Here is a 17611-nt window from a genome sequence, read left to right as displayed (position 1 = left end):
TCCTCCATCCCAAGTTTATAAAAGTCACCTAGAATGTATTTTGGTATATGATGTGAGGGTAATGAATCCAAGCCTTACATACTGGATGACTAATTAGATCTGTGTCATTTATGAATTATACTACCATTTGTCCATAATATCATTCAAATATTCTTCCAAAACATCATTTGGAATTTTCAACTTTCTGCTGCGGTAATAGTTCAGTGAGCAGTCTTTTTTTTTTTTTTTTTATTGGAGTGTAGTTGCTTTACAATGTTGTGTTAGTTTCTGCTGTACAGCAAAGTGAATCAGCTATACGTTTACGTATATCCTCTCTTTTTTGGATTTCCTTCCCATTTAGGTCACCACAGAGCATTGAGTAGAGTTCCCTGTGCTATACAGTAGGTTCTCATTAGTTATCTATTTTATACACAGTAGTGTATATATGTCAATCCCAATCAGTGAGCATTCTTGTACACAAATCACTGACACATCTCTGATCTCCTGACCCTAGACTCTGAAGGTAAGGTAAGGGTAAGGAACTAATTAATTTTGGCCTTCTCTTTTGTTTATTCGCTATTCTGCATGACAATACCAATATATATTATCCTAACTGGAAACTTGATCACTAGTCATTTGAATCCTTTATTTTATCATCGGCAAGTTCCAAGAGTCACCAAATGTAGGTTTTTGGTATGAGAATTCCATATGCACAAAGATTGGTTCCAGTTCATGAAGTTAAATTTTTTTTTCTTCTAAGAATTATTTTATAACCGTGTTAAGAAAAGTTCTACATCAGGGACTTCACAGCATGGCGCCGTGGTTAAGAATCCGCCTGCCAATGCAGGGGACACGGGTTCGAGCCCTGGTCCGGGAAGATCCCACAGGCCACAGAGCAACTAAGCTCGTGTGCCACAACTACTGAAGCCCGCGCTCTAGAGCCCGTGCTTAACAAGAGAAGCCACCTCACTGAGAAGCCTGCGCATCGCAACGAAGACCCAGTGCAGCCAAAAATAAAATAAATAAATTTTTTAAATGTTCTACATCATTGTTGGTTAGATTACACAACAACAGTCTGCCTTGAAACCAGTATGCTGTTCTCAAGGTCATCAAAGATATTCTGTCCTTTTAGTTCTTCAGAGAAAAAACTGGTTTGACTTCTAATTTACTTCTTGCCATGTAAGATTTAAAAGCAAATACTTATACATCAATTTATTTGTGCAGCAATTAATCTGTGAAGCCATGATTTGCTGTTAACTTTAATCCAAACTGCCTGTTAGCATTTCACCATAACTTTAAGACTGCACCATGTGACAGTGGGAAGGTTACTTTAGGCAAAAGAGCTATTGCCAGGAAAGAGTTCTGTTTCTTTGAGCCTTTTTGGACTGCTGTCACTTTCCTCACCAATTGGATCAGATGCTAAGAAATGGCCCAACAGACCCTCTTTGGGGCCTCTCATGTACCTGCCAGCTTCCTTTCCTGCTCACCTGGGGGCAGATAAGTGCTTTCTAAAAAATATTCTGGACTATCTACGTGACTTTCCAGCAAATTCTTTTTTTTTTTAATTAATTAATTAATTAATTTATTTTTGTCTGTGTTGGGTCTTCGTTTGTGTGTGAGGGCTTTCTTTTGTTGTGGCGAGCGGGGGCCACTCTTCATCGCGGTCGCGGGCCTCTCACTGTCGCGGCCTCTCTTGTTGCGAAGCACAGGCTCCAGACGCGCAGGCTCAGTAGTTGTGGCTCACGGGCCCAGTTGCTCCGCGGCATGTGGGATCTTCCTGGACCAGTGCTCGAACCCGTGTCCCCTGCATTGGCAGGGGAGATTCTCAACCACTGCGCCACTAGGGAAGCCCTCCAGCAAATTCTTTATAAAGCTGGGTAAGCTTCACCTCGGATATGGCCAGATCATCAGAATTTGAATTTTATGGAGGTCTACTTAATGAGATTCTTTCTTATGCAAGTGCAATTTATGCACTTGTGAATAACCTTCCTCTTTTTGAATCTGGTAGACTAGCCTGCAGACAAAAGTGCCAGAGCTGGGTTGGGTTCCCACAATTCATTGATTTACCAGACTTTTCTGGCACCACTTACTCTGGATTGGCCTGGTAGGAGGAACAGAGATAACAACATGAAGACGCCTGGTCACCGGGGCTGCTAGCGGGGAAAACAGAATACGAAAATAAAGTGTTGTGTGTACAAGGCAGAACCATGAGGACTAGCCTGTAAGAGGATCCTGGGGCCTCAGAAAATGGAGCTGTTCCTGCAGCTGGGGGATTTACACATTCAGCCACGTGTATGCGGGACCTGCCAGGTGCCAGGCACGGTACTCAGACTGGCGACCCCCCATAATCATAAAGTTAAATTTAATGTTTACGTAAGTGCCTTCAAATCTGATGAAACGGTTTCCTTTGGAAATCCTCTACATTATGCTTTGAGTGCTTTGTCTATCATATGGAATAACTGTAAAATACGTATAGTGATTCAAATCTGGATGTCACCATCAAGAAAAAAAGAACATGTTTTCTTTGAGGACAAAAATGCCATAGGTTCATTTTTGTTGAGGAACAAGGTAGGTGGAAATCTACTTATCTACTTCCTGATAAGTAGAAATACTTTTTCAACAAAGAACTTGCCATTTAAAATTCATTAAAGCGAATTCCTCCTTGAAAACATTATACTAAGTGAAAAAAGACACAAAAGGTCACATGTGATGAGATTCCATTTATATGAAATATCCAGAGCAAGTAAATCTATAGAGACAGTGGTTGTGAAAGGAGGAGAGACTGTGGAGTGACTTCTAATGGATACAAGGTTTCTTCGGGGGGCGATGAAAATGTTCTGGAATTAGATAGTGGTGGTAGCTGCACAATCTTGTGACCATACCAAAACCCACTAAATTGCATGGTTTAAAATGATGAATTTTATGGTATGTAAATTCTATCTAAAAAATAAATAAATAAAAAGAAACCTGGTTCCAAATTGTTTAAATTTCTGTATCATATGCCACTGTGAGAATTATGATTGAACAAATCTAAGTGAGCTTTTAAAAAATACATCTATTTCTGGTATCTACAGAAGCCAAGGGAAGCCATCAAAGTTCCCTGGGTGACCTTTAAAAAAAAGAAAAAATTACAATAGGTACTTGGAAGCCATTTAGCAATCCTAAATGTTTAATAAAGAATACTGGAAAAGTAGAGGGTAAGCTCGTACTAAGAACTAAAAGCCTGCTTGACCCATGTAAAGACAAACATGAAAAAACGAGCAAACAAAAAGCACATTCTTAAACAGAATACAACAATTCATCTCATGTTTTTAAATTCAAAAAGTTACTAGAGGGCTTCCCTGGTGGTGCAGTGGTTAAGAATCTGCCTGCGAATGCAAGGGACACGGGTTCGAGCCCTGGTCTGGGAAGATCCCACATGCCGCGGAGCGGCTGAGCCCGTGCACCACAACTACTGAGCCTGAGCTCTAGAGCCTGCGAGCCACAGCTACTGAAGCCCGCGTGCCTGGAGCCCGTGCTCCGCAGCAGGAGGAGCCACCACAATGACAAGCCCCCGCACAGCAACAAAGACCCAACGCAGCCATAAATAAACAAACAAATAAATACATAAATTAAAAAAAACTTACTAGAGAAGATTTGGGATAAGAGATATTAAACTAAATGCCAAGGTTGGGAAATGTTACAGAGATGCTGGATTCCAGGCATTTGTGTAAACGCTCTGTGCCTCAGTTTCCCATCTTTAAATGAGAAAATAGTCCCTAATTCATAGGGTTGTGAAAATAAAATTAAAATAAGTATATAAAACTCTTAAAAGCACTTTTTAAAAATGGTAGCTATATTATTATTGGTTACCAAGGGACTGCTTTTTATTTTACTGCTTGCTTACCCATATTTTCTAAGTGACCTGCAACGAACACTATTTTCCTAAGAGGATTTATTATTTAAAACAAACAAAAAAAAAAACTCTGGTCGAGTCACTCCAGGAACAGACGAAAAAGTGAAATCAAAGAATTGAGAGGATACGGAGAAGAAACACCAATGCGGCCGACAGGGGTAGGCGGCGCCCGCGGGCAGAGAGCGCGGAGACTCCTCCCCGCCGGCCGGCGACCCTCGGGCCGCCATGCTCTTCCGCTCCCGGAGGCCGGGCGGCGGAAGTCGTCACTCGCCGAGGGACCTAGCCCACGCTGCGTACCCGGCAGCAGGTTAGCCATGGCGATGGGTGGCGGCGGCAGCAGCAGCGGCGTCCCAGAGCTGGAAGACTCGGTGCTGTTCCGGCGCGGCACAGGCCAGGTGAGGTCGCAGCCGGCACTCTCCCCGACCAGCCCCCCGCGCTCTTTCCTCGGCCAATCGGCTCACTGCGGGGCGGTGGGCCCGCATGTTTCTATATCTTTCCCCACTTGGGAGCCTCAGCCGCAAGCTCGTTCCTCGCCCAGTTTGAGCTCCCTAATGACTTTGAGCCTAGGCCCTATTGCTACTAGATTGTGCCTTGGTCTTCCACCTCTCTCTCCGACTGCGAGGTGTGCGGGGGCAGGCCAGGGCGAAGCAGGGAAACCAGTTAGGAGTCTCTTGGAATAATCCCGCTGTTAGCAGTGGACAGCAGGTTACTTGGACAGCAGGTTACTTGGCTTCTGGATATATTTTGAAATCAGAGGCAACAGGTTGTGCACGGGTATACGATAATACAGGCTTGAGAGAGGAAAGTCAATACTCCAGGATTGCTCTGAACAGCTGAAAAGATGAAGTTGCCTTTTACTGAGATGAGGAAGACTGCAAGTAAGGCAGGTTTATAAGCGGGTAAGATTAGAACTCATTCTTGGGTGAAATGTGATTGGAGCGAGTTCGAGAGTCGGAGAGGAGAAATTCAAGGCAACATACGTGAGCAAATATTTCAAGTTTTATTGTGGGTACTGGAAGATAGAGAAATTGACCAATGGATGGAGAGGTAAGTGAGATAAAGAGGATTCTTAATTGTGTTTTTGTTTTTAAGTTGGGAGAAATGTTTCAGCATGTTTCTGGGCTGATAGGAAAGATCCAGTAAGGACGGTATAATTGACGTTGCAGGAAGGAAGAGAATTGCGCCAGCAACATTCTAGCGTAGTAAGAGGGAATGGATTTAGTCTTTGTTAAAAATATTGACAGTTCATGTGGTGGCAGTTATATGGGTACAGATTTGTGTGGATGAGCAGATATAGTGACAGGAGATTATGAAAATTCTGTTTTGATTGTTGCTGTTCTCTCAGTAAAAGAAGCAAGGTCATCAGCCTACTAGTGAGGAGGGGGTAGGGGGCAGGTGTCGGAGGTTAGAGAAGAGAGAAGGTAGGAAGTAAACCTCTAGGAGAGTGGATGAGTGTTGCGTTAGGGGAATGTAGTGGAAATGTTGCTAGGCAACATTAAAGGCCTACTTCAGATTTGTGGTTATGAGTTTAAAGGAGACTAGATAGGACTTCCCTGGTGGCGCAGTGGTTAAGAATCTGCTGCCAATTCAGGGGACAAGGGTTCGAGCCCTGGTCCGGGAAGATTCCCACACGCCGCGGAGCAACTAAGCCTGTGCTCCACAACTGCTGAGCCCGCACGCCTAGAGCCCGTGCTCTGCAACAAGAGAAGCCACCGCAATGAGAAGCCCTCGCACCACAACGAAGAGTAGCCCCTGCTTGCCACAACTAGAGAAAGCCCGTGCACAACAACGAAGACCCAATGCAGACAGAAATAAATAAATAAATTTATTTTTAAAGAGAGACTAGGTAGCATGATTGTATTTTTCGCTAGCTAAATTCAAATTCAGGTGTGTGAGGGCAGACACAAAGTAAATGAATAGGTGAAATTAATAGGGTTGTAGTTTTACCTAGTGTGAAGTGAGAAGGGGGTGGTACAGGGAGTTGTCTTAATGACCGGTGGTGGAATTAAAGCTGGCTAAGAAAGGAAGTGAGGACATTACCATGGTGAGAAACAGTTTAAAAAGTTGAGGATCACTGTTTGGTAAAACAGTCCCAGTGAAGTGGAATGACTGTCATCATCAACCTACTAGAAGGAATAAGTTGCAGAGCCTAGAAAGTGGTAGTTGGAGAGTAGGATTCTTGCAGTTGAGTTTATGGAGAGACTATAGTTAATGGTTATAATAAAGACCATAGAAGTGAGTAGCTGAGATTGGGTACTATAAAAGGTCATTGGTAGCGAAGCATTTAAAGACGTAGCAAGGGTAGGGTATTGGAAGGATCACGTACATGGGTTGTTTTTTTTTTTTTAATTATCTCTTAATTTATTTGGTTTATTTTTGAGTAATACTTTTTTATCGTTATTTATTTAATTAATTTTTTGCCTGCGTTGGGTCTTTGTTGCTGTGCACGGGCTTTCTCTAGTTGCGACGAGTGGGGGCTACTCTTCGTTGTGGTGCGAGGGCTTCTCATTGCGGTGGCTTCTCTTGTTGCGGAGCACGGGCTGTAGGTGCGCGGGCTTCAGTAGTTGTGGTGCACAGCCTCAGTAGTTGTGGCTCACGGGCTCTAGAACTCAGGCTCAGTAGTTGTGGTGCACGGGCCTAGTTGCTCCACGACATGTAGGATCTTCCCACACCAGGGCTTGAACTCATGTACCCTGCGTTAGCAGGCGGATTCTTAACCACTGCGCCACCAGGGAAGTCCCTGTACATGGGTTTTTAAATAACCAAAAATTATGACAGGATTAGTGTTGGAGGGAGTACTGGGATATAAACCTCAAGGAATGAGGAAGAGTGACCCAGGAAGATATAGATGATTGCAATGAGGAGGGATAGTGGACAGTGGAGTTTGGTGACAGGATTTTCAAGCCTGGGAGTTTTTAGGGAGGAAGAATAATCTGGAAGTAGAAGTGAGGAACAAGGAAGATTCCTTCCCCACCTCTGGTACAGTAATTTGAGGGATATGGAGAAGAAAACATTTCATTTTGAAATGCCTGCAAGGAAGGAGGTGGGCTTCTTTTGGTGACTGAGAAACAGATATAAAGGCAGTCCTGATGGTCTGTTCTCTTTGCTATTGCTGTGTAACAAATCACCCAAAACTAGTGGCTTGAAACAGTAATCATTTTTTATTCTCTCTCATAGTTTCTGTGGGTCAGGAATTTGTGAAGGCCTTGGTGGGCAGTTCTCCTTCAGACATTTCGTGTAGTTGCATCCACATAGGAATCGGAGCTACAGTAGCTGGGGACTGAGCTGCTAGGGATTGACAGGTCATCTCTTTTCTTCACGTTGTCTCAGCTTCTCCACGTGGTCCCAGTGTGTGGGATGGTTCGATTTCCTTACACCCCTTTGTAATCCTTCCCTTTCGTCCCTCCTCATCTCCTGTCCCCAGACAACTGCCGATCCACTTTCTGCCACCATTGGTTAGTCAGCATTTTCTAGAATTTTACAAATATGGAATCTTTTTTATCTGGCTTCTTTTACTCAGCATAGTTATTTTGAGTTTCATCCATTTTCTTGTGTATATCAGTCATTCATTTCTTTTCATTGCTGTAGGATCCTGTTGCACGAATATACTACAATTTGTTTATCCATTCACTTTTTCATGAACATTTGGGTTGCTTGCAGTTTGGGGCTGTTACAAATAGAACCACCATGAGTATTAGTGCAGAAGACTTTGTATGGGCATATGCTTTCATTTCTCTTTGGCAAACACCTAGGTCATGGAGTAGATATATTTTAATTTTTTTATTTTTCTTTTTTTCCCATGCCTTGTGGGATCTTAGTTCCCTGACCAGAGAGTGAACCCAGGCCCACGGCAGTGAGAGTGCAGAGTCCTAACCACTGGACCACCAGGGAACTCCCTATTTTAATTCTTCTGGTTTTTTTTTAAGTTGAATTTTATTGTTTTTATTTATTTTTGGCTGCGTTGGGTCTCTGTTGCTGTGCACGGGCTTTTTCTAGTTGTGGTGAGCGGGGGCTACTCTTCATTGTGGTGCGTGGGCTTCTCATTGCGGTGGCTTCCTTTGTTGCGGAGCACAGGCTCTAGGTGCGTGGGCTTCAGCAGTTGCAGCATGCAGGCTCAGTAGTTGTGGCACACGGGCCCTAGAGTGTGCGGGCTTCAGTAGTTGCGGTGGCATGTGGGCTCAGTAGTTGTGGCTTGTGGGCTCTAGAGGGCAGGCTCAGTAGTTGTGGCGCACAGGCTTAGTTGCTCCGAGGCATGTGGGATCTTCCTGGACCAGGGATTGAACCCCTGTCCCCTGCGTTCACAGGCACATTCTTAACCACTGCACCACCAGGGAAGTCCACTATTTTGATTCTTTAAGAAGCTGCCAAACTTTTCTTCCAAGTGATTGTACCATTTTACGTTTCAACCAGCAATGTATGAAAAGTTCCATTTGTTCCACATCCTTGCTAACACTTGGTATGGTCAGTCTTGTTAATTTTAGACATTCTAATGTGTAGTGGTGTCTTGTTGTTGTGGTTTTAATTAGCATTTCCCTAATGACTGATGATGTTGATTGTCATTTCATGTGCTTATTTGCCATCCATGTATCTTCTTAGGCAAAGTGTCTGTTCAAATCTTTTGCCCATTTTTAAATTGAATTATTTTATTTTTTGTTGAGATTTGAGAGTTTTTTTGTGTATGCTAGATACAAAACCTTTATCAGATAGGTAATTTGCAAATATTTTCTACCAGTTTGTGAGTTCATTCATTTTTTCATTCTCTTAACAGTATCTTTTTGGGAATTCCCTGGCAGTCCAGTGGGTAGGACTCCACCTTCTCACTGCCAAGGGCCCGGGTTCAATCCCTGGTCGGGCAACTGAGATCCCACAAGCCATGCAGTGCAGCCAAAAAAACAAAACAACACAACAACTTAGTCTTGAAGGAAAGCTAGGGTGTATATAAAATCCTTGGCTCATACTTTTTTCCCATAAATTTCTATGAGGAAGTCTAATACTAACTAGTTTTCTGTATTTTGTAAATGACTTGATCTTTTTGCTTAGAGGCTCTGAGAATTCTTTTTAGAGACTTTTGTTTATTTATTTGTTTAGCTTTTATTCTTCAGGGACCCCATTTATACATATGTTAAATATTCTTTGCCAGTCTCCACTTCACTTATTTTCTTTTTCTTTTTTTTTTTTCATGTCTTTTCCTTGGTACCCATTAGATTTTCAGTCAAATGTATTCTTCTTTGGGTACCTTGCAGTCAGTATTACTTTTTCTTCCATTTCGTTCTTGATTTTGTTTAACTCCTCATTTGACTGTTTCCCTTTTGCCTTCTTTTCTCATCTGAGTTTTTAGAAATTTTGATTCAAGGTGTTTTCTTTCCATATTGCAAATGCTAGTTTAAGACAATTTAATTTCAGATGGTTATTGTATTTTCTTCTGTTTGTGATTGTCAGTTGAGAAGTTTTATCACCTAAAATGTTTCTTCTCATAATAGCTTTGTATGGATGTCTTTGTTTGCTGTTCATTTTAAAATGTCTTATAACAGTTGTAATGTGATGAGTTTGGGTTCCTATGTATTTGTATCCTACTTTTAAGAGTGCCCACTTCTATTGATACAGTGGAGTACACTTTCCTTTATTAGTAGTACCTTTTCCATTTGCAGAATTGATATATCTTCTGCTTTAAGAAACATCTCCCATTCCAAGGGGCAGCATAACCTTGAACAAGTCAATTACCTGTTTGTGATTACTTTCCTTATCTGCAAAATGACTTAATGATTTTTAAGTACTTTTTATCATATAGCAAGATTAACAGTTTTATATCAGAACATATTTCTCTATGTATAATGCAGATTAACAAGAAAATGACAAAAATTCACTTTACAACTAAATGAGTTTTATAGCAAACTTCTTCAGAGCTCATTGATTGACTAATATTGTACAAAATCCAACATACTAATTGATGGTGTTTTATAACCTGTCTTCCCAACACCAACATTATGTATCCAAACTTACCTTCAACTACTCTATAGCATAAGAATGAGTCTAGTTGGAGTTGTTGCTTCACTGATCTGTCAAATACAATTTATTTTATTTTTATTTGTGGTTAAAAAAAAACCATAAAATTTATCATCTTAACCATTTTAAGTGTACACTTCAGTAGTGTTAAGTATATTCACACTGTTGTGCAATAGATCTCCAGAACTTTTTAATCTTGCAAAACCGAAACTCTACCCATTGAACAGTTCCTTATTTCCTGCTCTCCCACAGCCCCTGGTAACTGCCATTCTACTTTGTTTCTGTGAATTTGACTACCTAGGAGCCTCATATGAGTGGAATCATTCAGTCATTGTGTTTATTTTTGCTTACATGCTCTTTTGGCTCATGGTTGTCCTTGGAGTGCTTTCTATTTTCTTTTCTATCTATCCAGATCCTTTTAGTTTTTATTTCCTAGCCTGTTTCCTCCATGATCATCCACCATACATTCCTTTCCCTTTTTTTTTCTTTTTTTATTGAGGTATAATTGACATATAACATTATATTAATTTTAGTTGTACGACATAATGATTTGCTATTTATACATATTGCAAAATGATCACAATAAGTCTAGTTAATATCTGCCACCATACATAGTTATAATATTTTTTTCCTTGTGTTGAGAATTTTATGTCTTTGCAACTTTCAAATATGCAATACAGTGTTACTAACTGTAGGCACTGTGTTGCACATTACATCCCCGTGACTTATTTACTTGCTAACTGGAAGTTGGTACTTTTTGACCCCCTTTGCCTGTTTCAGTCCCCTCCCCCATCCCCTCCACCCCCACCTCTGGAAACCACCAATCTTTTCTTTGTATTTATGAGGTTGGGTTTTTTTTGTTTGTTCTGTTTTTTGTTTTTAAGTTCCACAAATAAGTAAGATCACATGGTATTCATCTCTCTGTCTTACTTACTTCACTTAGTGTAATGACCTCAAGATCCATTCATGTTGTCTCAAATGACAAGATTTCTTTTTTATGGCTGAATAATATTCTATTGTATATGAACAGTTATCCCCTGCTTTTTAAAAGTTTGCTTTATACCACCTCACTTTTATAAAAGACCTACATTAGTAACTATGTTCACTAACTGAAATCCGAAGAGGATTTTTGCTTTTATGGAAAAAAAAAAAAAAAAAGGTGAAAAGCAAAAATAACATTCAGTGTTTTGTTTTGCAGCAAGCCATTTTAGAGGCAGCAGGCAACCCAAGCAGTGAGAGTGGCACCACCAAGCTCCTTCCCCAGGAGCTACACTCAGCATCTCAGCATCAAGCCACCATAGCTTTGAACTGTGCCTGTGAGCATCTGTACTTTATCCTGATTTATTTTGTTTATCCATTAGCAAGTTGTGTTCTAACATAATTGATTCTTTGCTTTACTCCATTTCCATTTACAAAAGCTTTCATAGGAACACTACTTTCATATAGTGGGGGAAACCTGTGTACATTTTCTTTTTTAAAGATTTATTTATTATTTATTTATTTATTTAATTTATTTTCAGCTGTGTAGGGTCTTAGTTGTGGCACGCAGGGTCTTCGTTGAGGCATGCAGCATCTTTCGTTGCAGCACACAGGCTTCTCTCTAGTTGTGGCACGCGGGTTTCTCTTCTCTAGTTGTGGCGCATGGGCTTAGTTGCCCCGGCATGTGGGATCTTAGTTCCCTGACCAGGGATTGAACGCACGTCCCCTGCATTGTAAGACAGATTCTTTACCACTGGACGACCAGAGAAGTCCCTGTATACATTTTCTTTATCCATTCACCCATTGTTGGACACTTAGGTTGTTTCCATATCTTGTCTGTTGTAAAATTTTTAATTTTGGGGGGAATGTTCATACTATTTTCCATAGTGGCTGCACCAGTTTACATTCCTACCAACAGTGTACTAGTGTCCCTTTTCTCTACATCCTCATCAACACTTGTTATTGTCCTTTTTTTTCTTTTTTTTTAATAAATTTATTTATTTATTTTTGGCTGCGTTGGATCTTCGTTGCTGTGCGAGGGTTTTCTCCAGTTGCGGCAAGCAGGGGCTACTGTTTCATTGTGGTGTGCAGGCTTCTCATTGCGTGGCCTCTCTTGTTGCGGAGCTCAGGCTCTAGGCGCGCGGGCTTCAGTAGGTGTGGCACACAGGCTCAGTAGCTGTGGCTCGTGGGCTGTAGAGCGCAGGCTCAGTAGTTGTGGCACATGGGCTTAGTTGCTCCGCGGCATGTGGGATCTTCCCAGACCAGGGCTCAAATCCGTGTCCCCTGCATTGGCAGGCGGATTCTTAACCACTGTGCCACCAGGGAAGCCCAGTTATTGTCTTTTTGATAATAGCCATTCTAACAGGTGTGAGGTGATATATCACTGTGGTTTTAATTTGCATTTCCCTAATGATTGGTGATGTTGAGCATCTTTTCACTTACCTGTTAGCCGTCTGTATGTCTTCTTTGGAAAAATGTCTATTCAGATCTTCTGCCCTTTTTTTTTAAATAAATTTATTTTATTTTGTTTATTTTTGGCTGTGTTGGGTCTTCTTTGCTGCACGTGGGCTTTCTCTAGTTGTGGCGAGCGGGGGCTACTGTTCATTGTGGTGCACGTGCTTCTCATTCTGGTGGTTTCTCTTGTTGCGGAGCACGGGCTCTAGGTGCACGGTCTTCAGTATTTGTGGCACGTGGACTTCAGTAGTTATGGTGCATGGGCTCAGTAGTTGTGGTGCACAGGCTTAGTTGCTCCACAGCATGTGGAATCTTCCGGACCAGGGATTGAACCGTGTCCCTAGCATCGGCAGGCAGATTCTTAACCACTGTGTCACCAGGGAAGTCCCTTTTGCCTATTTTTAGTTGAATTGTTTGGGGTTTTGCTCTTGAGTTGCATGAGTTCTTTACAAATCTTGGATATTAACCCCTTATCAGATAAGTGATTTGCAAATATTTTCTCCCATTGAGTTGGTTGCCTTTTCATTTTGTTGATTTTTTTTTTTTTTTTTTTTTTGCTATGCAGAAGCTTTTAAGTTTGGTGTATTCCCACTTGTTAGTTTTTGCTTCTGTTGCTTTTGCTTTGGTGTCAAATCCAAAAACATCATTGCCAAGACTGATATCGAGGAGCTTACCACCTATGTTTTCTTCTAGGAGTTTTATGATTTTAGGCCTTACATTTAAGTTTTTAATCCATTTTTAGTTAATTCTTTTTTAAAAAAATTATTTTATTGAAATATAATTGGTTTACAATGTTGTTAATTTATACTGTACAACAAAGTGATTCAGTTATACATATATATATACATTCTTTTTCATATTCTTTTCCATTATGTTTTATCACAGGATATTGAATAGTTTCCTGTCCTTTACAGTAGCATTTTGAGTTAATTCTTATATGTGGTATAAGACAATGGTCCAGTTTCACTCTTTTGCATGTGGCTCTCCAGGTTTTTTTTTTGCATCATTTATTGAAGAGACTGTCTTTTCCCCATTATATATTCTTGGCTCTTTTGTCATATATTAATTGACCATATATGTGTGGCTTTATTTCTGGGCACTCTATTCTGTACGACTGATTTGTCTGTCTTTATACCAGTACCATACTGTTTTGATTACTGTGGCTTTGTAATATAGTTTGAAATCAGGGCGCATGGTGCCTCCAGCTTTGTTGTTCTTTCTCAAGATTGCTTTGGCTCTTTGGGGTCTTTTGTGGTTCCATACAAATTTTGGGATTTTGCTAGGGGTTGCATTGAATCTGTAGGTTGCTTTAGGTAGTATGGACATCTTACCAATATTAATATTTCTAATCCATGAGTACAGAATATCCTTCCATTTATTTCTATTTTCTTCAGTTACTTTAATAATATCTTATAGTTATCAGCGTACAAGTCTTTCTTTTCCTTGGTTAGGTTTATTCCTAGGTATTTTATTCTTTTTGATGCAGTTGTAAATGGGGTTGTATTAATTTCTCTTTCTGATAGTTTGTTTTCATGGTATAGAAATTCAACACGTTTTTATGTATTGATTTTGTGTCCTGCAACTTTACCAATTTGTTTATTCTAACAGTGTTTTGGTGGGGTCTTTAAGGCTTTCTATGTATAATATCACGTTATCTGCAAATAATGACATTTTTATTTCTTCCTTTGCAAATTGGATGCCTTTTATTTATTTCTCTTGCCTAATTGCTCTGGCTAGGATTTCTAATGCTTTGTTGAATAAAAGTGGTAAGAGTGGACATCCTTGTCTTGTGCCTGATGTTAGAGGAAAAGCTTTCAGCTTTTCATCATTTAGGATGATGTTAGCTGTGAGTTTGTCATGTATATAGCCTTTATGATGTTGAGGTATGTTCCCTCTATACCCACTTTGTTGAGAGTTTTTATCATAAATGGATGTTGAATTTTGTCAAATGCTTTTTCTGCATCTATTGAGATGATCATATGATTTTCATCCTTCTTTTTGTTAATGTGATGTATCACATAGATTAATTTGTGAATGTTGAACCATCCTTGCATCCCTGTGATAAATCCCACTTGATCATGGTATAAGATTCTTTTAAATGTGTTGTTGAATTCGGATTGCTAATATTTTGTTGAGGATTTTTACATCTGTGTTAATCAGGGATGTTGGCCTGTGGTTTTCTTTTTTTTGTGGTGTCCTTGTTTGGTTTTGATATTAGGGTAATGTTGGCCTCATGAAATGAGTTTGGAAGTGTTCCTTCCTCTTCTATTTTTTTTGGAAAGGTTTGAGAAGGATTAGTATTAATTCTTATTTGAATGTTTGAAAGAATTGACCTGTGAAGCTATCTGGTCTTGAACTTTTGTTTCAATTAATAATCAAAAGCCTCTAACAATCTTCTTACTAGTAATTGGTCTATTGAGATTTTCTGTTTCTTCATGATTCACTCTTGGTAGGGTGTATGTTTCTTTGAATTTTGTCCATTTCTTCTAGGTTGTCAGATTTGTTGGCATATAATTGTTCATAGTACAGTCATATCCTAAGGTTACACATTTGAACATTCAACCGACTTCAGATCAATCATATTTGGGTAAAAAAAAATTTCCAGAAAGTTCCAAAAAACAAAACTTGAATTTGCTGTATGCCAGCAACTATTTACATAGCATTTATGTTATATTAGGTATTACTAACAATAAAGCATGCAGGATTGTACGTAAATACTATGCCATTTTATATAAAGGACTTGAGCAAGCATCAATTTTGGTATCCATGGTGGGTCCTGGAACCAGTACCCTGCGGATATTGAGGGATGACTGTACTTACTTAAGATCCTTTGTATTTCTGTGGTATCAGTTGTAATGTCTCCACTTCCATTTCCGATTATATTTATTTGAGTCCTATGTTTTTTTCTTTGTGAGTCCATCTAGAGGTTTGTCAATTTTATCTTTTTAAAGAACCTACTGTTAGTTTCATTGATCTTTTCTGTTGTCTTTTAGTTTCTGTTTCATTTATTTTCACTCTGATCTTTGTTAATTCCTTCCTTTTACCAACTTTGAGTTTCATTGGGTTCCTCTTTTTCTAATACTTAGGTGAAACTTAGGTTGTTTGAGATTTTTTCTTCTTTCTTTCTTTCTTTTTGGCTGTGTTGGGTCTTCGTTGCTGCACGCAGACTTTCTCTAGCTGCGACGAGCGGGGGCTACTCTTTGTTGTGCGCAGCCTTCTCATTGCGGTGGCTTCTCTTTTTGTGGAGCACGGGCTCTAGGCGCACGGGCTTCAGTAGTTGTGGCACGTGGGCTCAGTAGTTGCGGTGGCATGTGGGCTCAGTATTTGGTGGCTCGAGGGCTCCAGAGCACAGGCTCAGTAGTTGTGGTGCACGGGCTTAGTTGCTCCACGGCATGTGGGATCTTCCCGGACCAGGGCTCGAACCCGTTGGAAGGCGGATTCTTAACCACTGTGCCTCCAGGGAAGTCCTCTTGTTTCTTGATATTGGCATTTATCACTATGAACTTGCTGCTTAGAACTACTTTTGCTAAGTTTGGTACGTTATGTTTCTATTTTCATTTGTATCAAGGTATTTTTTTATTTCTCTTTTGATTCCTTCTTTAACCTATTGGTTGTTCAGTAGCATGTTGTTTAATCTCCACGTATTTGTGAATTTTCCAGTTTTTTTTCTTATAATTGGTTTCTGCTTTCATACACTGTGGTCAGACAAATGCTTGATATGATTTCCATTTTCTTAAATTTATTAAGACTTGTGTCTTGACATATGATCTATCCTGGAGAATGTTCTTTCGCACTTGAGAAGAATGTGTATTTCTGTTGCTCTGTATATATCCATTAAGTTAATCTGATTGACATATCTTTCAAGGCAGATGGTTCCTTATTGATTTTTTATCTGAATGATATATCCGTTGCTGGGGTGTTAAAGTTCCCTGCCATTATTGTATTGTCTGTCTCTCCCTTTAGGTCTGTTAATATTTGCTTTATATATTTAGGGGCGCCTGTGTTGGGTGCATAAATATTGCTGAATGTTGTATCCTTTTCATGGATTGACACCTTTATTATTATGTAGTGCTCTTCTTTACCTTTTATTTCAGTCTTTGTTTTAAAGTCTACCTGTCTTACGAGTATTGCTACCCCAGCCTTCTTTTCATTTCCATTTGCATGGAACATCTTTTTCATCTCTTCACTTTGAGTCTGTGTGTGTTCTTACATCTGAAGTGAGTCTCCTGTAGGCAGCATATAGGTGAGTTTTGTTTTTTTATCCATTCAACCAGTCTGTGTCTTTTGATTGGAGAATTTAAATTTAGTCCATTTACATTTTTAGTAATTATTGATAGGTATGTACTTATTGCCATTTTGTTAAATTTCTTCTGGAGGTTTTGTAGTTCTTCTGTTTCCTTCTTTCCTCTCTCTTCATTTGTGGTTTGATCATTTTCTCTAATGGTATGCTTAGATATTTTTCTCTTTATCTTTTGTGTATTTCCTATAGATTTTTGCCTTGTGGTTACCATGAGTCTTACATATAAAAACTTATATTTATTACCATCTATTTTAAGTTGATAATAAGTTAAATTTGAACTCATTCTAAAGCTGTACATTTTTACTCCCCTTCACATTTTGTCTTTGATGTCACATTTTACATTAAGCTCCTTTCTGGGAGATGCAGTGAGCTTGAGTCAGGCAGAGAGAGAGTGCAGATGTTGCATACAGGAGCCTCTGAGCATCTCTGTAGATCCCTAGCTATGCACCAAACTAGAAGCCTCCTCCTCAAGACTAATTTCCTTTACAAGCAAATAGGCCTTTTTCACAGAAAGAATGGGGTGTGTTTCAGTCTGCTGTCTGTGCAGTTTCCTGGGGGTGGTAGCCCGCCAAGGACTGTCTCTTTGATTGTTACAGCCCCGTGGGACCCAAGAACACAGTAAGCCCCACCCTGGGCTGCAGCTGTAAAAACCAGGACACCAGACATAAAAACTGGGACATCAGATGTGCATAAAAGCTCCCCTCTAGGAGTTACTGCTGCTGTGGGGAGCAGCAGAGGGCAAAGATGGCCCTTGCTGGCTGGAGTGAGGCAGATAGCATAAAGATGGTGCTGCTAGCCTCTGTCCTTAGTGTCCCAGCAGGTCCCTAGATGTATGTTAAATTAAATGCCTACTCTGCAAGTCAGCACTTTAAGATAAGCAAATGAACCTCTGACAGAAAGTCTGGGCGCCTGTCAATCAGCTGCTTCTGCGCTGGGTCGTTGGAGGGGAGAGGTGATTCCAAGCATGGGAACCCTTTCAGTCACTGTTCCCTTGTGGGTTT

At 40.2% G+C, this 17611-nt stretch overlaps 1 protein-coding gene across 5 annotated transcripts in view; it reads left to right on the top strand.

Moving 5' to 3' along the window:
• The first annotated feature begins 4134 nt into the window (after positions 1 to 4134).
• The window catches only part of LOC102998785 (survival motor neuron protein), a 43732-nt gene continuing 30255 nt past the window's right edge, over positions 4135 to 17611 (top strand). For all 5 annotated transcript variants that reach the window (XM_007175956.3, XM_007175957.3, XM_007175954.3 and 2 more), the window contains exon 1: positions 4135 to 4269. In XM_007175956.3, the coding sequence (XP_007176018.1) occupies positions 4189 to 4269 (81 nt within the window). In that variant the 5' untranslated portion in view covers positions 4135 to 4188. The remainder of the gene's footprint in view (positions 4270 to 17611) is intronic.

Source organism: Balaenoptera acutorostrata, chromosome 2 (genome assembly GCF_949987535.1).
Source record: "Balaenoptera acutorostrata chromosome 2, mBalAcu1.1, whole genome shotgun sequence".
In the NCBI taxonomy this organism is placed as follows: domain Eukaryota; kingdom Metazoa; phylum Chordata; class Mammalia; order Artiodactyla; family Balaenopteridae; genus Balaenoptera; species Balaenoptera acutorostrata.
This window is presented reverse-complemented; position numbering and strand designations above follow the sequence as displayed.